At 34.1% G+C, this 18,753-nt stretch overlaps 3 protein-coding genes across 3 annotated transcripts; all 3 read left to right on the forward strand.

Annotated features, from left to right (window-relative positions):
• Positions 1-2,537: 2,537 nt before the first annotated feature.
• Positions 2,538-3,485, forward strand: LOC101996912 (olfactory receptor 8K3-like). Its single transcript, XM_005363304.1, has one exon. The coding sequence runs from the start codon at positions 2,538-2,540 to the stop codon at positions 3,483-3,485; it is 948 nt and encodes a 315-aa protein (XP_005363361.1).
• A 5,490-nt stretch (positions 3,486-8,975) lies between these two features.
• LOC101997192 (olfactory receptor 8K3-like) lies at positions 8,976-9,911 on the forward strand. Its single transcript, XM_005363305.1, has one exon. It carries the CDS (start codon positions 8,976-8,978, stop codon positions 9,909-9,911), a length of 936 nt encoding a protein of 311 aa, XP_005363362.1.
• A 4,750-nt stretch (positions 9,912-14,661) lies between these two features.
• On the forward strand, positions 14,662-15,603 carry LOC101997484 (olfactory receptor 8K5-like). Its single transcript, XM_005363306.1, has one exon. The coding sequence runs from the start codon at positions 14,662-14,664 to the stop codon at positions 15,601-15,603; it is 942 nt and encodes a 313-aa protein (XP_005363363.1).
• Positions 15,604-18,753: the final 3,150 nt, after the last annotated feature.

Consider the following 18,753-nt stretch of genomic DNA (forward strand, 5'->3'; position numbering starts at 1 on the left):
ATTCACAGAGGCTCAAAGACACAAAATCATTTTAAAATAAAATTTATAAAAATGAATCAAACACTGAAGTTCAACTAAGAATATGAAAATCTTAATTAACTCCACTTTATCAGCACATATCTTACTCATGTCATGTGTGGAAAATTCATATTTTTATCTTACAAGAATTGTCACAGATATACATTAAAATTTATAAATAAGCAAAGACATATTGGAATGTATATTTACTGTAAAGTATTTGTAAAAGTGAGACATGGAAAGAATGGCTAAAATCAAAAACACCAATGATAGCCTATGCTGGAGAGGATGTGAAGTAAGGGGAACTTTTATCCATTGCTGGTGGGAATGCAAACTTGTGCAACCACTTTGGAAATCAGTGTGGCGGTTTCTCAAAAAAATTGGGAGTCATCCTACCTTAGGATCCAGCAATTCCACTCTTGGGTATATACCGAAGAGATGCCCAATCATACTACAAAAGCATTTGGTCAGCTATGTTCATAACAGCATTATTTGTAATAGCCAGAACCTGGAAACAACCTAGATACCCCTCAAAGGAAGAATGGATAAAGAAAGTGTGGCACATCTACACATTAGAGTACTACTCAGTGGTAAAAAAACAATGACATCTTTAATTTTGCATGTAAATAGATGGGAATAGAAAACACTATCCCGTGTGAGATAACCCAGACCCAAAAAGATGAATATGGTATGTACTCACTCATTAGTGGATTCTAGCCATAAACAAAGGACATTGAGCCTATAGTTTGTGATCCTAGAGAAGCTAAGTAATAAGGTGAACCCAAAGAAAAACATATATAGATCCACCTAGAATTTGGAAGCAGACAAGATCACCAGGCAAAAGTTTTCTAATTGTTGCCATATAATCTTTATTATTGTTATATAGAACTGTTTTTTGTGTATAAAAATGTAAGTAATGGTGTGTGGATTTGTATACCTATCTTTCACTTTTGTAACTAATTTAAAGTTTCTCAAATATAAAAAATATAAACATTATTTAAAGTATTTGTATAAGAGTAATCTTTATTACTAGCTGTATTACTAGCAGCTAGCAACTGCTGTTGCTATTGTAGGCATAAAAATGCATCTTCATTAGGATACCATCAATATATCTTGCGCATCCAATGATTTGGTTCTAAATATCTGAGTTATTGTTGGATAGAGTTAATGAAGAACAGTTAATGAAGAAAGAAGTCTCCTACAGCTCTCCTTACATGGGAAAATACGTGTCTATTATATAATTATCAAATGTCTCATGGGCTCTACTTGAAGGTTTCCAATGCCCAGACAGAATTAGCAAATCACTTGCATTTTCCTCAGGAAGATTCCCAAGTGGGGATGAAAACCCATAAAATCATTCTAATGGAGCTGAGAACACAGCGGGAGAATGTAAAAAGGAGTCTTCATTAGAGGTGAGTAACCTATATCTGTTTCTGAAAATCCTCCTGGAGGCCAGGTGACAACCTGTTAGAGGTTTCAGAAATCTGGAATTTATGGTGTTTCAACAATCTTCTTTGAAAAGTAAAGTAAAAAACACCAATTTTGGATGAATTCTGCACAAGGTATAGACAGAAAGGAGCCCATCTTTATTACTCTTTTATAACTACTTCACAGAACCATTTGTTGAAGGGACTAGTCTTTCTATACTGGGTGGCTTTGGCATAATTTAGACATGCATGTATATACTTAGCCCATGTACTTACTGTAGTCTGTAATTTAAGTCTCTACTCTGGGAAACACTTTGCTTGCTTTATTACGGTGTTAAAAAATAAGTGCTGAATTCAGAATATGTGAGTATTCTAACTCCTTATTTTTCCTATTTGCTTATTTTGACTACTTTGGAGACTTCTTTTATTCCATGTAAATTTTATTATTGAATCTTTTGCTCCTTTTATATCTGCCACAGAGAATTGATAAGCTGGTTAGATTTCTAGATAAACTTCATATTAACATCAGTTAAAACAGTTCTCTAGTAAATAAATAACATTATCACTCATTAAATAATTTTCTTTATTTCTTCAATGTTTAATACTTCATTATAGATCTCCACGTGAAGCTTTAAAGTATGTCTGTTTCCTAATTAATAAAATAAGTAGCACACCTGTCATCTTAATATTCATAAAACAGTTTAAGCAAATTTTCTCCCACTGATAGAAGATTGTTCACTGAAGTATATACTTTTGTGCTGGTCTTTTAGTTATATTTTGCAGTTATCTTATATAACAATGAAATGACCTATGTCAGAAGTTTTATAATTTATATCTGCGTTATTAATTTATAAAACAATTCTTTCATTGATTTAGGTTTCAAGACTTCTGTTAAAATATGAATGATCAAAACACACAGTAATATTATGCATATGCTTTAATATTTAACCATAATATAATGCATGTTCACTCTATATAGTATAAAATATATTGAATATAAACATAAAATACAAAGTTATTATGGTTGGAGTCTAATGTATTTAATGATTGTCTTTATATTTCTTACCAGTATCGGTTTCCTGAGTAGTCAACATGGATACATACAATCTTACAGTGCTGAAGTATTTTATTCTAACTGGAATCACAGATCTTCCAGAGTTGGAGGCCCCCTTATTTGGACTCTTCCTCATTGTGTACATGATCTCTGTGGTGGGTAATTTGGGCTTGATCATCCTCACCAAAATAGACTCCAGGCTTCAGACACCTATGTACTTCTTCCTCAGACAGCTGTCTTTCACTGACCTTGGATATTCAACTTCCGTGGGGCCCAAAATGTTAATCAACATTGTTGTTGATCAACCAACAATTTCCTATAATTGGTGCTCAATCCAGCTGACCTTCTTCAGTATGTTCATCACTACTGAGGTGTTTGTCCTGTCAGCCATGGCTTATGACCGCTATGTAGCCATTTGCCATCCACTGCTGTACACAATCATCATGTCACCAAGATTATGCTATGTGCTGGTGGTAGTACCTTACCTCTATAGTATTTTTATAACTTTGTTGACAGTTATCAAGATTTTCATTTCATCATTTTGTGGCCAAAATATCATCAGACATTTCTACTGTGACAGTCTGCCATTAATATCATTGCTGTGCTCAGACACACACGAAATTAAACTGATAATTTTAATCTTCGCAACTTTTAATTTGGTTTCTTCTCTTTTAGTGATCTCCATATCCTATATCCTGATACTTGTAGCCATTATCAGAATGAACTCTTCAGAAGGCAGACACAAGGCCTTTTCTACCTGTGGCTCACATCTGACTGTGATAGTTATATTCTATGGGACTCTATTTTTTATGTATGCGCAGCCAAAATCCACTCACTCCCTTGAAACTGGTCAGATGGCCGCTGTGTTCTATACACTGGTGATCCCCATGCTCAATCCTATTATCTACAGTTTGAGGAACAAAGAGGTGAAGCAGGCCATTCATAGGAAATGGAAAATGTGTTTGAACATTCTACTTAAACTGTAAATGTGTAGGATATAGGAAAAAAATACATGGTAGTTTATATGTAGTATGACTAATATTTCTTTATCTGGGTAATAGTCTCTTGTGGAATAGCCAAGGCTCTACATAATAAGTCCAGGTATGGATAAAAACATTGATTAATTCATATGGATTACTTTATATGACATATATTTGTACAGTTTGCAATGTAAAGTTTTATTTGAATTCCACTTCCAAAAATCATGCAATATAGTCTGTTTCTTGTTCCCTTCCAATAAACCAATTAAGCGAAAAGTACAATCCCTTCATTGTACACTTCATCCCCAGTGCTCTCACACCTAACACTGTAAAATATGAAGCTTGCATATTTACATAATCACAAGTTCATATAGAATTCTGCTAGAGATCTCAGATAATGAAAGACAAGAGGAGCAAAGGCAACTTTATGTCTGTCCCTGAGACATAAAAAGAAAACTAATGAGACAAAGAATAATCTGGGACAATTTTTCTGTGTGGAATCTGAATACTCTCAACAGATGATGACTGTCTTCTATGGGAGTTTAATATTTGTGTCACACTCACAGTCTCATTTCTATGCAATGAGAAAGTAGCTTCTTTGTTTTACACCTTGGCATTCCCATTGCTGAATGCCTTGATCTATAGTTTGAGAAACCAAGATGTAAAATAATCCCTACAAAGGACAAAAAAAAATATTTGTCCAATATATTTCTTAAAGTTAATGAGGAATGTGATTCTATTAAGTCATCATATGGATGTCACTGTTTTGTTTATAAGTATTATAAGGAACAGGAAGCCTATGAGGCCTCTACACATATTTAAAATTCCCTTGGCATGCATTATCACAATCAAATTGTCATAAATATAATCAAGGATAGAAAAGAAAAATACATCCTTAAGAAAGAAAAGAATCTGCCTTACAGAAGCTTCTCAGTTTCAGGATGTCCCATTTATTTCTTCTCTCAGTGTCTATGCTACTGGTGTTATATTTAAGAAGTGATCTCTTGTTCCCAGCTGTTCAAGGTTACTCCTCACTTTCTCTTCTATGAGGTTCAGTGTGGCTAGATTTATGTTGAGGTCTTTGATTTATTAACACAATGGAGTACTACTCAGTGGTAAAAACCAATGGCATCTTGAAATTTGCAGGCAAATGGATAGAACTAGCAAAAAAAAAATACCCTGAGAAAGGTAACCTAGACCCAGAAAGGTAAACACAGTATCTATCACTCATAAGTGGATTTTAGATACTTAAGGTCTTCCTTTTCAACTGTAAAAGAGGCAGTGCGTTTCCATTCATTCATTGGGCTAATTACAAGAGCTAGAACTATAACCTTATATTACCTACATTTGTAATAAAAAAACATAGTTTAAGAATTTGGATATAATTCCCAGCTAGTAATACTTTAATTTGTAACGTTTAATTTTATATATAAACTTAACAGATCTAAAGAATGTCTTAATAGTCAATAACTGTTATTTTTTTGTTCATGTTCTGGATTGGTAGAAGATACTAGTGCTCGAATAGGTTGATTGATGAGGGTTTGTAAAAATCAAATAGGCTTAGAGAAATCTCAACCATGTACACAGAGCTACAGGCAACTAAGGGATTCTGAGAGCTGAAGAGACAGTCTTCACAGGATAGACCTCCCAGACCAGTTTTCCAATAACAAATGGCCAGTCCTTCAATCGCATGTGTACAAGAAACATCATTTGCATTGAGTATATTGTAATACTGTAGTTACAGACATACACACAGACACACAGACACACACACACACACACACACACACACACACACACACACAGTGTTGGGAGACTAACTCCAAATTCCCAGCACCTCCAATGACCTAGGACAGAGTGTGAAGTCAGCTCAATGAGGAAACTCTGACCACCTGTTTCAGATAAGTGGCCCAGGATAGCCTGAACTGTTTCTATTTATATAGTAACAACAGTTTTCATGAATAGTTTGACAATAAAATTTATTTTCTTAAGTTTCTAGTAATAATTGCCAGTTTGTTAATTTATTTCATTTTCCTTTCATCTCCCAATTTCCCCACTGGTAGCCTAGTTAGCAAACTTTCTTTGTTGCTTGCAATATTGCTTATGATTTTCACATTAAACTATGAATCAAGTAGGTAATGTCTACCAGTGGGGTACTTATCTAAAACAGGTGATCTGAGTTTCTTCATTGTGCTGACTTCACACACGATTTGCATTTTATAGCATCATTCAAAGAGAATGAAAGTTTCGCCCCTAATGGTTAATCTTTACCTCTGGTGAAGTCAGTTTTCACAATCATCTTAGCCAAAGCTGAATCAATACATTCTTCATTTTATATTACCCTAATCTCTATGAGGGATATATCAGGTTTTTTTCCTATCATCCTGCAAATTATATAACTTAAAAGCTTCTCTCCATAGTTGGCAATGTTTTTTCCTTGTTCTTATATCCCCTTCCTCTTAGCTTCCTACAGTATTGACACTGCTATTAGAAATGAGAGCATTGTGTGTTTCTATGACTCTGCTTCATTCCCTGTTCCTAGACTGTTCCCATTGACTCTAATAGTAATATTAGGCGGTATCTACTATTAGTATTTCTCCTAGACTCTTGTGGTTAAAACCATTCTCTCCAAAACAGTTATGCAGATTTGTAATGTCACAAACTACTGTGACTCTTTCAGGATAGTCAAAAGATGTGAGAAAGGCAACCTCCCGTTCTTGAGAAGGCTGAGTTCATGGTCACATCTGAAACATGAAAAGCTTTAGGGGCTGAATCATATTCACTGTATACTTTTGCCAACATGCTCTGTGGCTTACCCAGAGGAGAATTATTAGGGGAAAGTTTTCCTAATTCAGTGACCTCATATATGGCCCTAAGAAAGTGAAACTATAGGCAACCAGCAATATGATTGGTGTAATGAAAGCAAAGAGAGCAGGCAGTATATATGCTCCTTTAGTCATTCCCAGAATTATACAGCAAACTATCCATCAGCCTTGTCAAAAATGGGTTAAATTCTCCCCGTCTTTGCCACAAGGAGAACTTGTTCCTGCTATTCTCAGGCCTTGTCCTCAAAAAAAGCTACATGGCTCCTGGCACACACACCCAAACACTTGCACGCACGCGCGCGCACACACACACACACACACAGATACACATCCACACATGCCCACACACATGATACTGTGGAACCTCTTGACTTGCCAACAAACTGTGACCATCAAGGTGGTCAAGCCTTCAGTCTAAGACTGGACACACTTGTACTTTACAATCATCCTGTGGAAATTTTTAGACTCCATATGACACATATAAAAAAATGGACATAGAGACAGAGACTCAGAGAGATAGAGAGACACATAAGGAGAGAGTTAGTTTGAATTTTATTTGCTGAAGAGCTTTTAATGATTCACCTGTAATTAATGTTCCTAATTGACAATTGTTGAGCAAAACAAGCATTGTCAAACTCTCAAATACTTTAGGGACAAGCAGCTAATTGCATGGCATTTCCTTCGTAAGTTTTATCACGTCTCCAAAGATTAAAATAAATAAACTCATAAATTGTTCCAAGTAGTGCAAGGATAACATGCCAGAGCCAGATAGAAACTTCATAGATGTCATTGCAGGTAATAAAATCAATGTTTCTATGAGGTCTAATGCTACATCCATTCATGATTTTTTTCAGTGATGCATGCAATGCTTCCTATAACTCTGTAATGCTCGCATATAAATAGCTCCCCATTTTTGTTACATTTATAATTTAAAGTTATAATGTGAATCAGCAAAGATACATGTCCATAATAATATTAAAAATTATGGCATTACTTTCAATTATTTAGTTTTATATAAGCACTTTGTCTCTAACAGCAAAGAACCAGACCACATGAATTACAGCTTAAAAGATACTTTATTATTTTCAGTGGCATAACTATACAGCAACATAGATTCAACTTTCTTTTGAATGTAAATATTGAGAAATTGAATTTCCTTAGATTTTCTTTTTGATATTTTGATAAACACTCCAGAATTTTGTTGTTTAAGTGGATGTACAGATGCAATTCTTCCAATTTTTTTTAAAATGCAAAATGGGCATTTCATGCTCCATCATAAAAAGCATGATTAGGAAAATACTTGTATTGAAGTAGTCAGACATATGTCAGTGTTGCAGTGTCAAGAATGAGCATCCATTCTCTGTAGAACCTGACAAGCTTCAGAATAAACTTTAAAAACAATAATAAGGGAAAAAGATAATAGTATAAAGATAATTTTTTCCTTTGAATAGAACTCAGAAAGAATATCTTTCAGTATTTGATAAATAGATAATTTTATTGACAAAACACAATATGTCTTATGTATTAATGATTGTAGAAAAAGATAAAGAACAAGAATAACTTTATGCCATATGATATTTACTGTAGCTATCTGATAATTTAATCTGATTTAAATTTCTTTATTTCTCGTACACAAAAGAAATATGACTGGGAAGAGATAAGGCGGTCTCCTATCAAAAGCATATTTTAATCAGCATACTAGCAAGTTGATTAATGAGCTGTATGTTTATAGTAATAAAATGTATGCTTTTATTTTTCCTCACAGTTAACATAGAGATTTTTCTCAACCACTGTTATATAACAATTATTATTTCTGTGTATTGCTTATTTTGTCTCTTAAGGTGATGTTGAAATTCACAATATCTTTAAAATGGAGACTAGATTGTAGGTACCATATACCTTCTTCCTCTGGCAAGGACTGTTGTTTATATATCCATAAGTATAATGAGCTTCAGAAACTAGCATTTTGTCACAATAACCCTTTGTTAAAACTGTAACTTAAGGGATAGCACTAAAAATATTGATGTATAAACAGTCTACACATTATGTATGTGTGTGCACAGAAGTTCTAAATTTTTCTGGTCAAAACAGTTATTAAAACCCAAAACATGAGATATATTTCCACATAAAGACTTTTAATATCCATTCTGATGTTTAGTCTTAAATATAATCTGTTTTTTTTTAATTTATGTTTTTATTTATCTATTTGTTTATTGTGTACAAATAAATAATTGACTACATGGATGGATGTGCACCATGTGCATTCCTGATGCCTTTAAGAGGCAAGAAGGGGGATGAGAATCTCTACAGCAGGAGATACATAAACTGCCTTATGGCAGGAGGAAGAGCACCAGCTGCCCCTAATTGCTGAGCTATCATCAGCCACTGCTCTTATTCAATCAAACACCATCCAACATTTACCCAGTGTATCCGGGTTACAAGATATTCTAAAATAAAGGCTTCACAATGTTTTGCTTTACATAATGATTTCTATGTGTTTTATAATTTTATTAGTAAAAATACTTTCCTTTGCAAATAGCATAATTGGGAAGTACACAGGTATCTAATTTACATTTGTTTTGCATGTTACACTTGCTCCCAGGAGATAATGCAGAAAGGTTATTGGGTGAACTGATGTATCAATCCAGAACAGAGTTTGCTACAATCCAAGATGGAAAAACATAACCTCACAGTAGTGACTGAATTCATCCTTATGGGCATCACTGACCGCCCTGAGCTGCAGGCCGCATTCTTTGGACTCTTCCTCATCATCTACTTGATCTCACTGATAGGAAACATGGGCATGATCATCCTGACCGTGGTGTACTCCCGGTTGCAAACCCCCATGTACTTCTTTCTCAGACATCTCTCTATCACTGATCTTGGTTATTCCTCAGCTGTTGGACCAAAAATGCTAGTAAATTTTGTTGTGGATCAAAATACAATCAGTAATCATCTTTGTGCAACACAGCTAACTTTCTTTCTTGTGTTCATCATTTGTGAACTTTTTGTTCTGTCTGCCATGTCCTATGACCGCTATGTGGCCATCTGTAAGCCTCTGCTCTACACTGTCATCATGTCACAAAGGGTGTGTTGGACGCTAGTGGCCGTTCCTTATTTCTACAGTGTCGTTATTTCTCTTCTAATCACTATAAAAATTTTTTCATTACCGTTTTGTGGCTACAGGATCATTAGTCATTTCTGTGACAGTCTCCCTCTAATATCACTGCTCTGCTCAAATACACAGGAAATTGAAATTATAATTTTGATTTCAGCAGGGTTTAATTTGGTTTCCTCTCTAGTGGTCCTCCTCTTTTCTTACCTACTCATTCTTATAGCCATTTTTAGGATGAATTCAGCTGAAGGAAGACAGAAAGCTTTGTCTACCTGTGGGTCTCACTTGACAGTGGTCATTGTCTTCTATGGGACTTTGATATTTATGTATGTGCAGCCCAAGTCAAGTCACTCCTTTGACACTGATAAGGTGGCATCTATCTTTTATACTATGGTTATCCCCATGTTGAATCCTTTGATCTACAGTCTAAGAAACAAAGATGTAAAATGTGCCCTACAAAAGTTCTTGAATGTATGTAATAATTTTTCTTAGTGCTATACATAATGAATCTTGCAAACGGTATTATAGGCATTTTCTTTTCTATGTGTGTATCTAGTTTGATAGCAAAGAAAATCATCCAACATATACTTATCTATTGTTTTGAATGTTTTCAACCACTGTTAATTGTTCTAAATAAATTACTATGGAAAATGTGATTTTAATTGAAATTTGTCAAATTTTCTAAGACGCTTCATAAGTTTGAACAAGCAATGACTAAGTATAAGTAATACTTTAATTTTAATTAGTTACCAGATTTTTAAAAAAAAAACTAAAATGGAAATGAAATGCTGCCTGTATACATCTCATTTTTATTTTATTTTATTTTATTATGTTATGGTTGAGCAGCCCTGGCTGCCTGTAACTCTCTACAAACACCAGACTGGTCTTGAACTCCTGAAATCCACATGCCTCTTTCTCACCAAAACTGCAATTAAAGTAATGTACAGCACCTGACTCCCATTACCATTTTTTTAAAGTAACAAAGAATCATTGGTTTTCCTTTAAGATCCATGACCTCACTAGCCAAAGTTAATTAGCTGTGATTACGGTCATTATTTCTGTCTAGTTGGGTTGACCCTAAGCTCAAATAGAGAGCTACTAATTACTGTCAAGATATAAGTGCCACAATTTCACTTTAGGAAAAATACTATGGGTTGGCTGAAGTAGCACATGCCTTTAATTCCAGCACTCAGGAGACAGAGGCAGGCACATCTCTCTTAGTACGAGGCCAGCCTGGTCTATAAGAACTAGTTCCAGGACAGGCTCCAAAAGCTACAGAGAAACCCTGTTTCAAAAACAAAACAAAACAGAAAATAAAACACAGGAAAAAATACTATGTCTTTATGAAACAGTATTAAGGGAGGGGGCAAGATAATAAATGTTATGGATTGAATCAGGGTGGGAGAACTTGGGATGATCAGGTGGGAAGGGAAGGGGAATGTGGGGAGAGCCTAATGAAATTTCCAAGTAACTGAGGAAACAGAGTTCCAACTGGTCAACTTTTGTCAACAAATGAAGCTTCCAGTACCAAGACTGGGTTACATCCAATTGAGTTGCTGGCCAAAGGGGCCCCACAGAAATCTGCAAATGACCCATGCTGTTGCAAAGACAGTAGGTTACAATTTACAAACTGACAGCAAATCCCAGTGCTGAAGACAACGCCCACACAACTTATTGAACATAGAGAGGTCAAGCTGGTGTCTACACTGAAACTTCACCCCTCTACTCTAGTGCTTTTGGCATGAGAAGGTACTTTGCAGGCTATTAGTGAAAAACATAGCTATCTCAGCCACAAGCCCTTTAATCTACAATGCTGGCCTATCTGAATAATACGCTAAGCCAATGGCAGCACAAACCTTGTGGGAATAATTAACCCATAAGTAATTTGACATAAGACCCACTCCAGGAAATGAAGCCCATACCCGATGCTGTTTGGGTGTCCAAGAACCTGAGACTAGGTAGCCCAGAGACCTAAAAGATAAAACCAAACTAGTATTACAAAGAAAAGTAATGATAAAATGACTCCTGATGATGCTCTGTTCTGCTATACTCATATATCAGTGCCTTATTCAGCCGTCATCAGAGAAGCTTCCTCCTGCAGCAGAAGGATGGAGATCCCCACCCACACAGGAGAGGGGTGGGGAGAGAGCTTAGAATTCCTAGCTCTAAATGGAATGTCTTTCTTTATAAAATACCCCCCTTGAGACCTGAGGGAACCCGGCAGAAGAGAAGGCAGGAATAGCGTTAGTCAGAGAAAATGGAATTCATCAGGAGAATATGGCCGTCTATATAACTGAGCACAGCTCACACCAAGTCACACAATCTTAGCAGCAAGCGCGGGGCCTGCAGAGGTCTACGCTAGACTCTCTGTGTAGATGTTATGGCTTTCAGTGTTGTGCTTTTAATGGGACTCCTGAGTGTGTCAAGAAGTGAGTTTGCGATTCTTGTGCGTTCTCTTGAGCTCTTTTCCTTCTGTTGGTTTGCCTTGTCAAACTTCATTGTGACGTTTGTAATTTATCATATTTTATATTGTTATATTTTGTTGTTACCTCTTAGAAGCATGTTATTTTTACAAGAGGCAGAAAGGAAGTGGAAGTTTATAAGGTGGGGAAGAACTGGGATAAGTCATGGAAGGGGAAACTGTAATGAGTATATATTGTATAAAAAGAGAATCTTATTTTTGAGCAAAAGAGAAAAAGTAAAATATTAAAGTAATCTGTTCAATAGTGTCCTAAAGCAAAATTTAAAAAGGAGTAATTTTAAAATTAAGAAAACTATTGAAAAACCAAGTATACATTTTATTTTCACTACTAATATAAAATATTATTGCTACATATAGAAAGTTGATCAGTACCTAAATCTAGGAAAATATTTGGAAATTAAGGGATGAAATGAGTTTGTAATAAATGGATCTGATATAGGACATGGAGGAAATATTCTTTGGTGTTTAAAATATTTTGTATATCGATTAAGGATTTTCACAGTAAGTTCAAACAGCATACAGATTTTTAAAACATCAATTTTTATGTTTTATGTTCCATTATATGTAAATGCACCTCAATTCTTAAGCACATGGAAGTCATATCAGAGTTTAATATTGATATCGTGACACTGTCTGCTATTCTAAAGAACTCATGCCTTTATTTAGGATGACCAATAGTTGGGTACTCATTGAAATAGTTATTGTGGTGCAATGGTTTGCAAAGATTTCTCATATGCAAGGATAGACATGTGTCTCAAACTCAAGACAAAAGCTACACTTTAAATATTTTAGCTGTTATAATGTGGATTTCAGAAGGACAAAGCTGGATGCTCAGGAATTGTAATATCTAACTCACAAATGTAGGTTGAAGAATAATTCTATTGTTTCCCATATGTTTTCCTGAGTCATAGTATAAACAAAAGTCATCTTATGTGGCAACAATAATGCATGCATAATCATATCACGATTTTGAAAGTGTTCCACTTCTACAGAGTTAAAGCACATTTCAAATCATTTCCCATGATAACTTTAATAATTGGCTGCCCTTAAATAAGTGGATACAGTATATTTAAATTTTTCTAGTCCCTGTGGAATTCACACAGAATGTTTACATTGTCTGTCTCCTCCACGGTCCCCTCTATATTCCCCTTGGAGAGTACACAGTGCGTCGCAGACAATTAAAAAGACACAACAAAATCTTTGGTCTCTAAGATGATCCAGATGTGATCATATGAACAAATTTAAAATATTTCCCCAGGGAACATCAGAGAGAACAAACAAAAGCATAAATTCTTGCAACTGAAAGAAGAAGTACAACGGATTTAGAATATGAGAAATTACCCTTTGTCAAAGGTAAGCAATTTATTGTTTGGTATAACACACAAGTATGCTCATAACATGCCTGGTCTCTGGCTATTGACATTCTTTGGTTCCTTGAACTACATGACAAAAACACTGCATTAACTTGTGTTTTCTGTAGTTGCTTTGTAGCCTTAGAACATTAAATTTTATCATTTAAACAGGTATCCCAGATCTATTATATTTATGAGGAGTGGTGTGAGATATATCAATAATTCATCACTGGTCTCACACATAACATTATTTTTAGAAGCAAAATAGAATGTCATATTATATTAGGTTTACACATTAATCAAAATTATGTTTTGGTGTGAATCCTTTATAATGATAAACAGGAAAATGCTATTTTTAGATTTAAAATAAACTGACTTTATTTAAGAATAGATATAAATCTATACCACAGATAATACAAAAAAGAAACATATACAGGATAAAAGTTTCCTACTGAAATGAGTACCTTTCAAAATGAATCCTTTAACATATGCCTTAAAGCCCTGTTACTTTTTCTATATGGCATTGTAAAATAATTATGCAAAAATGTAAAATAAAAATTTTGAATACTAATACTTTACAGGAATGTTTCCAAACCTTGTATCTGAAAACTTAAAATAACTGACCATTCTATTGAAAGAAAGAAATATAAAATCATAAGTTGAAACACAAGCAACCAATACGTAAATCGTAGTGAAGCACACACACACCATATTTATTAACAAGATATTTTACTTATACAATATGAAGCACAATTCCATATATTGTGCTAATTATTTTCAGAAGAGTTTTCTCTAACAGACTAGAAGTTATTATTGAATAATATGTGTTCTCTCAATTCATCATGAAATTTCAGAAAATTGTGCAGTCCCATTCACCAATTCACCCCAAATATCATGTGTAGAAATTATCATAGAATATTAAAAATGATTACATATTTATTTGGGAATATTTATAAGCATATACAATTATGTATTTCTCCCCAACTTGGAATATGTCTTCCCAAACTTGGGAAAATTAAAAAAATATATAATAGTCAAAATTTATTTTCATCCTTTCAATTTCTCAATCTTCAAAGATAAACAAAATTCCATACACAAAATCAGACAAAATGAAGATTCATTCTAAAGACCCAAGCCCTTTGTGCAAAGTAACATTTGCATATTAATATCCAAGTTTTACATATGTATATGATTGAAATATAATGATATGGAAATTTTTATACAGCAGCATATGTCTTCTGAAAAAAAAATCATTTGCAAAGTAAAATAGTATATACATTTATATAAAAGATCATGTGCAAATTTTGTTTGTGAACAAGTATTTAGAAATAGCCATCCATCCTACAATTACAACTCAATAAAAGTTTAAAACAATGCTTGCTTCTTCCCAAGGACATAACTGGATGAAATGGGACAAAAGAATACAACTTCTCTACCTGAGTTCATCCTGATGGGAATCACAAGGAGCTCTGAGCTTCAACTCCCCTTGTTTGGAGTCTTCTTCATCATATATGCTGTAACCGTCGTAGGAAACCTCGGCATGATCATTCTGACCAAGCTGGACTCTCACCTACACACCCCGATGTACTTTTTCATCAGACACCTGGCTTTCATTGATCTTGGGAATTCCACGGCCATCTGCCCCAAGATGCTGGTGGATTTTCTTGTGGATCACAAAGCCATTTCTTTCTATGCATGTGCCATACAGTTGTCATTCTTCCTTATGTTCATCATCAGTGAATTCTTTATTTTGTCTGCCATGGCGTATGACCGCTATGTGGCCATCTGCAACCCTCTTCTCTACAATGTGATCGTGTCTCAGAGACTTTGCTATGTGCTTGTGGGCATGTCATACCTCTACAGCATCTTCCAGGCTCTGCTGTTCACCAGTAAGATTTTCAAACTCAGCTTCTGTGGCTCTAACGTCATCAACCATTTCTATTGTGATGATGTTTTCTTGCTACCTATGCTCTGCTCAAATTCTCAAGAAATACAGTTGTTGATCATTTTATTTTCAGCATTGAACTTGATCTCCTCTCTTCTGGTAGTCCTTGGATCTTACATTCTGATTCTGATAGCCATATGTCGAATGTATTCTGCAGAAGGCAGGAAAAAGGCTTTTTCTACCTGTGGTTCCCATCTGACAGTGGTTGTGGTGTTCTATGGCACTCTGCTCTTTATGTACTTGCAGCCTCAATCTACTCACCCCTTAGAAAATGACAAAATAGCCTCTGTGTTTTATACTTTAGTGATCCCCATGATTAACCCCTTGATCTACAGTTTAAGGAACAAGGAGGTAAAAAGTGCCTTCTACAGGGTATTAAAGAATCAATTTAAAATTAATACTTAATGTTCAGTACTATGTATCATAATAAATTATAAAAACATAAGTACTATTTTACAATATTCTTTTGTTTAATCATGTCACTAAGATAACTTAGATATTTATCACATTCTTAATATGTTATATCAGCACACATTTTTATTTATTTCTTTTTCTATCCATTTTTTAGAAGGCCTTTAACTTTTTTGAGATTTCCCATTCCCTCTTAAAAACCTGTCCACATAATTCTCCAGACTCTCCTTCAAATTTATTGCCTCTTTTAAACTAATTGCTATTGTATACACATATTTATTCATATATATACAAATATTCATAAATCTGGCCCTTTAAGTTTATGCCATGTTGCTTCTATCGTTGTGCAGGAAATCTTCTTTTTGTAATTTTAGTATGTTATCTATAAAATTCAAGCTAGACCTTAGCTCTTTGAAATGTTCATTATGCCTGACACTCTGCACCACACCTTGCATTTTCTTCACTGTCTGCCTCCAATTCTAGTAACTTTTGTGATATTATTTTGAATTGAATTCCCATATACATATGTGCATCATGTAATAATTTAATATTTCTGTTATGTATGTTATTTTAATTAGCAGATTTTCTATAAGATAATTATTATAAATTGAAGCTTCTACTTTCTATTTGAAAGTTGTATAATCATTCATTATGCAAATGTATAGATATACATTGCTTAAGTTAATATAGAAGGAGTTATCTCTATTAGATTATGATTTTTGAGACTGACATCATTTTCATGGCTGTGTACTCAAAAGAGGAATGCTAACTATGGTGTGCTTTTTAAATATAATATTTAATATTCTCTCTCCTGTATATCCACACTGGTTGCACCAATCTGCACATCTCTATGAGTCTAAATGAGTCTCCTCATTTCAATGAGAATATCATTATATCCCACTAAGAGGCTACCCCTCTGCTTACTAAGCCTTGTGATCTCATTTAAAGTATTGTTAAATCTTTTGTGTTAATGTTTTAATGATATTATCTTTTTAAACATTTATTGTTTAAAAATTTATTTTATTTTTGAGATTATAAATTTATTACAGAATTTCTTCATTCTCTTTCTTCTCTCAACACTCTCCCATATAAATGTTTAGAGTTTCTTTAAAATTCATTGCCTCTTTTTTCTTCATTAATGGGTATTTCATGCATATACCTGTATATCCCTAAATATAAACTATGTAATCTATATAATGCTACCTGTATGTATATTTTAATATAAGCATATAATATTTTGGGACATAATATTTAGTGTACTCCAATTAAATTCCTTCTAACTCCTTTCATACCTTGTCACTTTTCTTTCGGGAATTAATGCATGTTTTTCTAAACCCACTGAATCCTCTGAGTGCTGCTAGTATGTGCATATCAGTAGGACCATTAGTTTTCTATAAACACCAAAAATATTAGCAGGTAGCTGTACTTTCTTGCAGAATCTTTGTTGAACTTAGGGTGATTCAGGTTCCATAAAATATGTTTATAAGAATTCTCATTGATGTTTTTGTGAAATGCATTTAGTGTTATTGGCATAACTATATTTTAATTAGCACAGAAAGAACAGGTTTCATTAAGACATATTTATGCACAATTTGCTTTGATTCATCTTCTTCCCTTGTTGCCTCCTCTATTTTCCCACCTCTCTCCAGTGCAATCCTTCCCCACCCCTAGCAGTGTATTTGCTTTGCTAAAGTATTATAGATGCTATTACTTTCCTTAGCTCCTTTCCATAAACCACTCTCTTTTTGTCTCAGGTCCCACTTTCTAGTTTCTAGGCCTTCTCACACTTATATAAATTCACACATAAAATCAATAGCTACTATTTTATATAAGGTAGAAAATTCAATATTTGTCTAACTTATAGAAATTTTAATAATATAATAGCTAGTCTAGTAATTTCCCTCATACTTTAATAATTTCATTTTCCTTTTTGGATGAATAAGATTTGGATGTGTAAGTTTGCCATTATTTATTCAACTTATTAGCTTCTTGGAAGGTTATATTTCTTAATATTGCTAATTGTGCTGCCCTGAACATGGGTGTGAAAGTATCTTGGTGGCAAGCTATGAAGTCCTGAAAGAATTTTAAAGGCTTGCAATGCATCACTCTTTGAAATTTTGGTAGCATTCAAGTGTATAACAATTTGTTTTTTGTCTTTTTTCTGTTGGGTTGTTTTTAACTGCTATTTGTACCAGATTTTGATTTTGTATTTTGTTCTACTAATTTCAATGCTATTCTCTTCTGATTATGCATATATCCAGTTACTATAGCTATGTTTTATGTAATCCTTATAGGTGACATATTTCTGTGAATTTGCCTATAATTTCTTTTTATCATCTTTTTTATTTTATTGATTTTTATTGAGCTCTACATTTTTTTTCTGTTCCCCTTCCTTCCTTTTCCCTCCCCTTCAACCCTCTCCCAAGGTCCCCATGCTCCCAATTAACTCAGGAGATCTTGTCTTTTTCTACTTCCCATGTAGATTAGATCTATTTATGTCTCTCTTAGTGTCCTCATTGTTGTCTAAATTCTCTGGGATTGTGATTTGTAGGCTAGTTTTCTTAGCTTTATGGTTAAAAACCACATATGAGTGAGTGCATGTGATAATTATCTTTCTTTGTCTGGGTTACCTCACTCAAAATTATGTTTTCTAACTCCATCCATTTTCCTGCAAAATTCAACATGTCATTTTTTTTCTGTTGTGTAGTACTCCATTATGTAAATGTACCACATTTTCCTTATCCATTTTTCAGTCAAGGGGTATTTAAGTTGTTTCCAGGTTCTGGCTATGACAAACAAAGCTGCTATGAACATAGTTGAACACATGTCCTTATGGCAAGATTGAGCATCCTTTGGATATATACCCCAAAGTGGTATTACTGGGTCTTGAGGAAGGTTGTTTCCTAATTTTCTGAGAAATCTCCACACTGACATCCAAAGGGTTGTACTAGCTTTCATTCCCAGCAGAAATGCAGAAGTTCCCTTTTCCCCACAACCTCTCCAGCATAAGTTGTCATCAGTATTTTTGATCTTGGCCATTCTTACAGGTGTAAGATGGAATCTTAGAGTTGTTTTATTTATTTATTTTTTACAGTTTTATTTGTTCTTTTGATGACCAATTTCTTGAGTTTTTTGTATATTTTG

The sequence above is a fragment of the Microtus ochrogaster genome, linkage group LG9, assembly GCF_000317375.1.
Source record: "Microtus ochrogaster isolate Prairie Vole_2 linkage group LG9, MicOch1.0, whole genome shotgun sequence".
Taxonomy (NCBI): Eukaryota; Metazoa; Chordata; class Mammalia; order Rodentia; family Cricetidae; genus Microtus; species Microtus ochrogaster.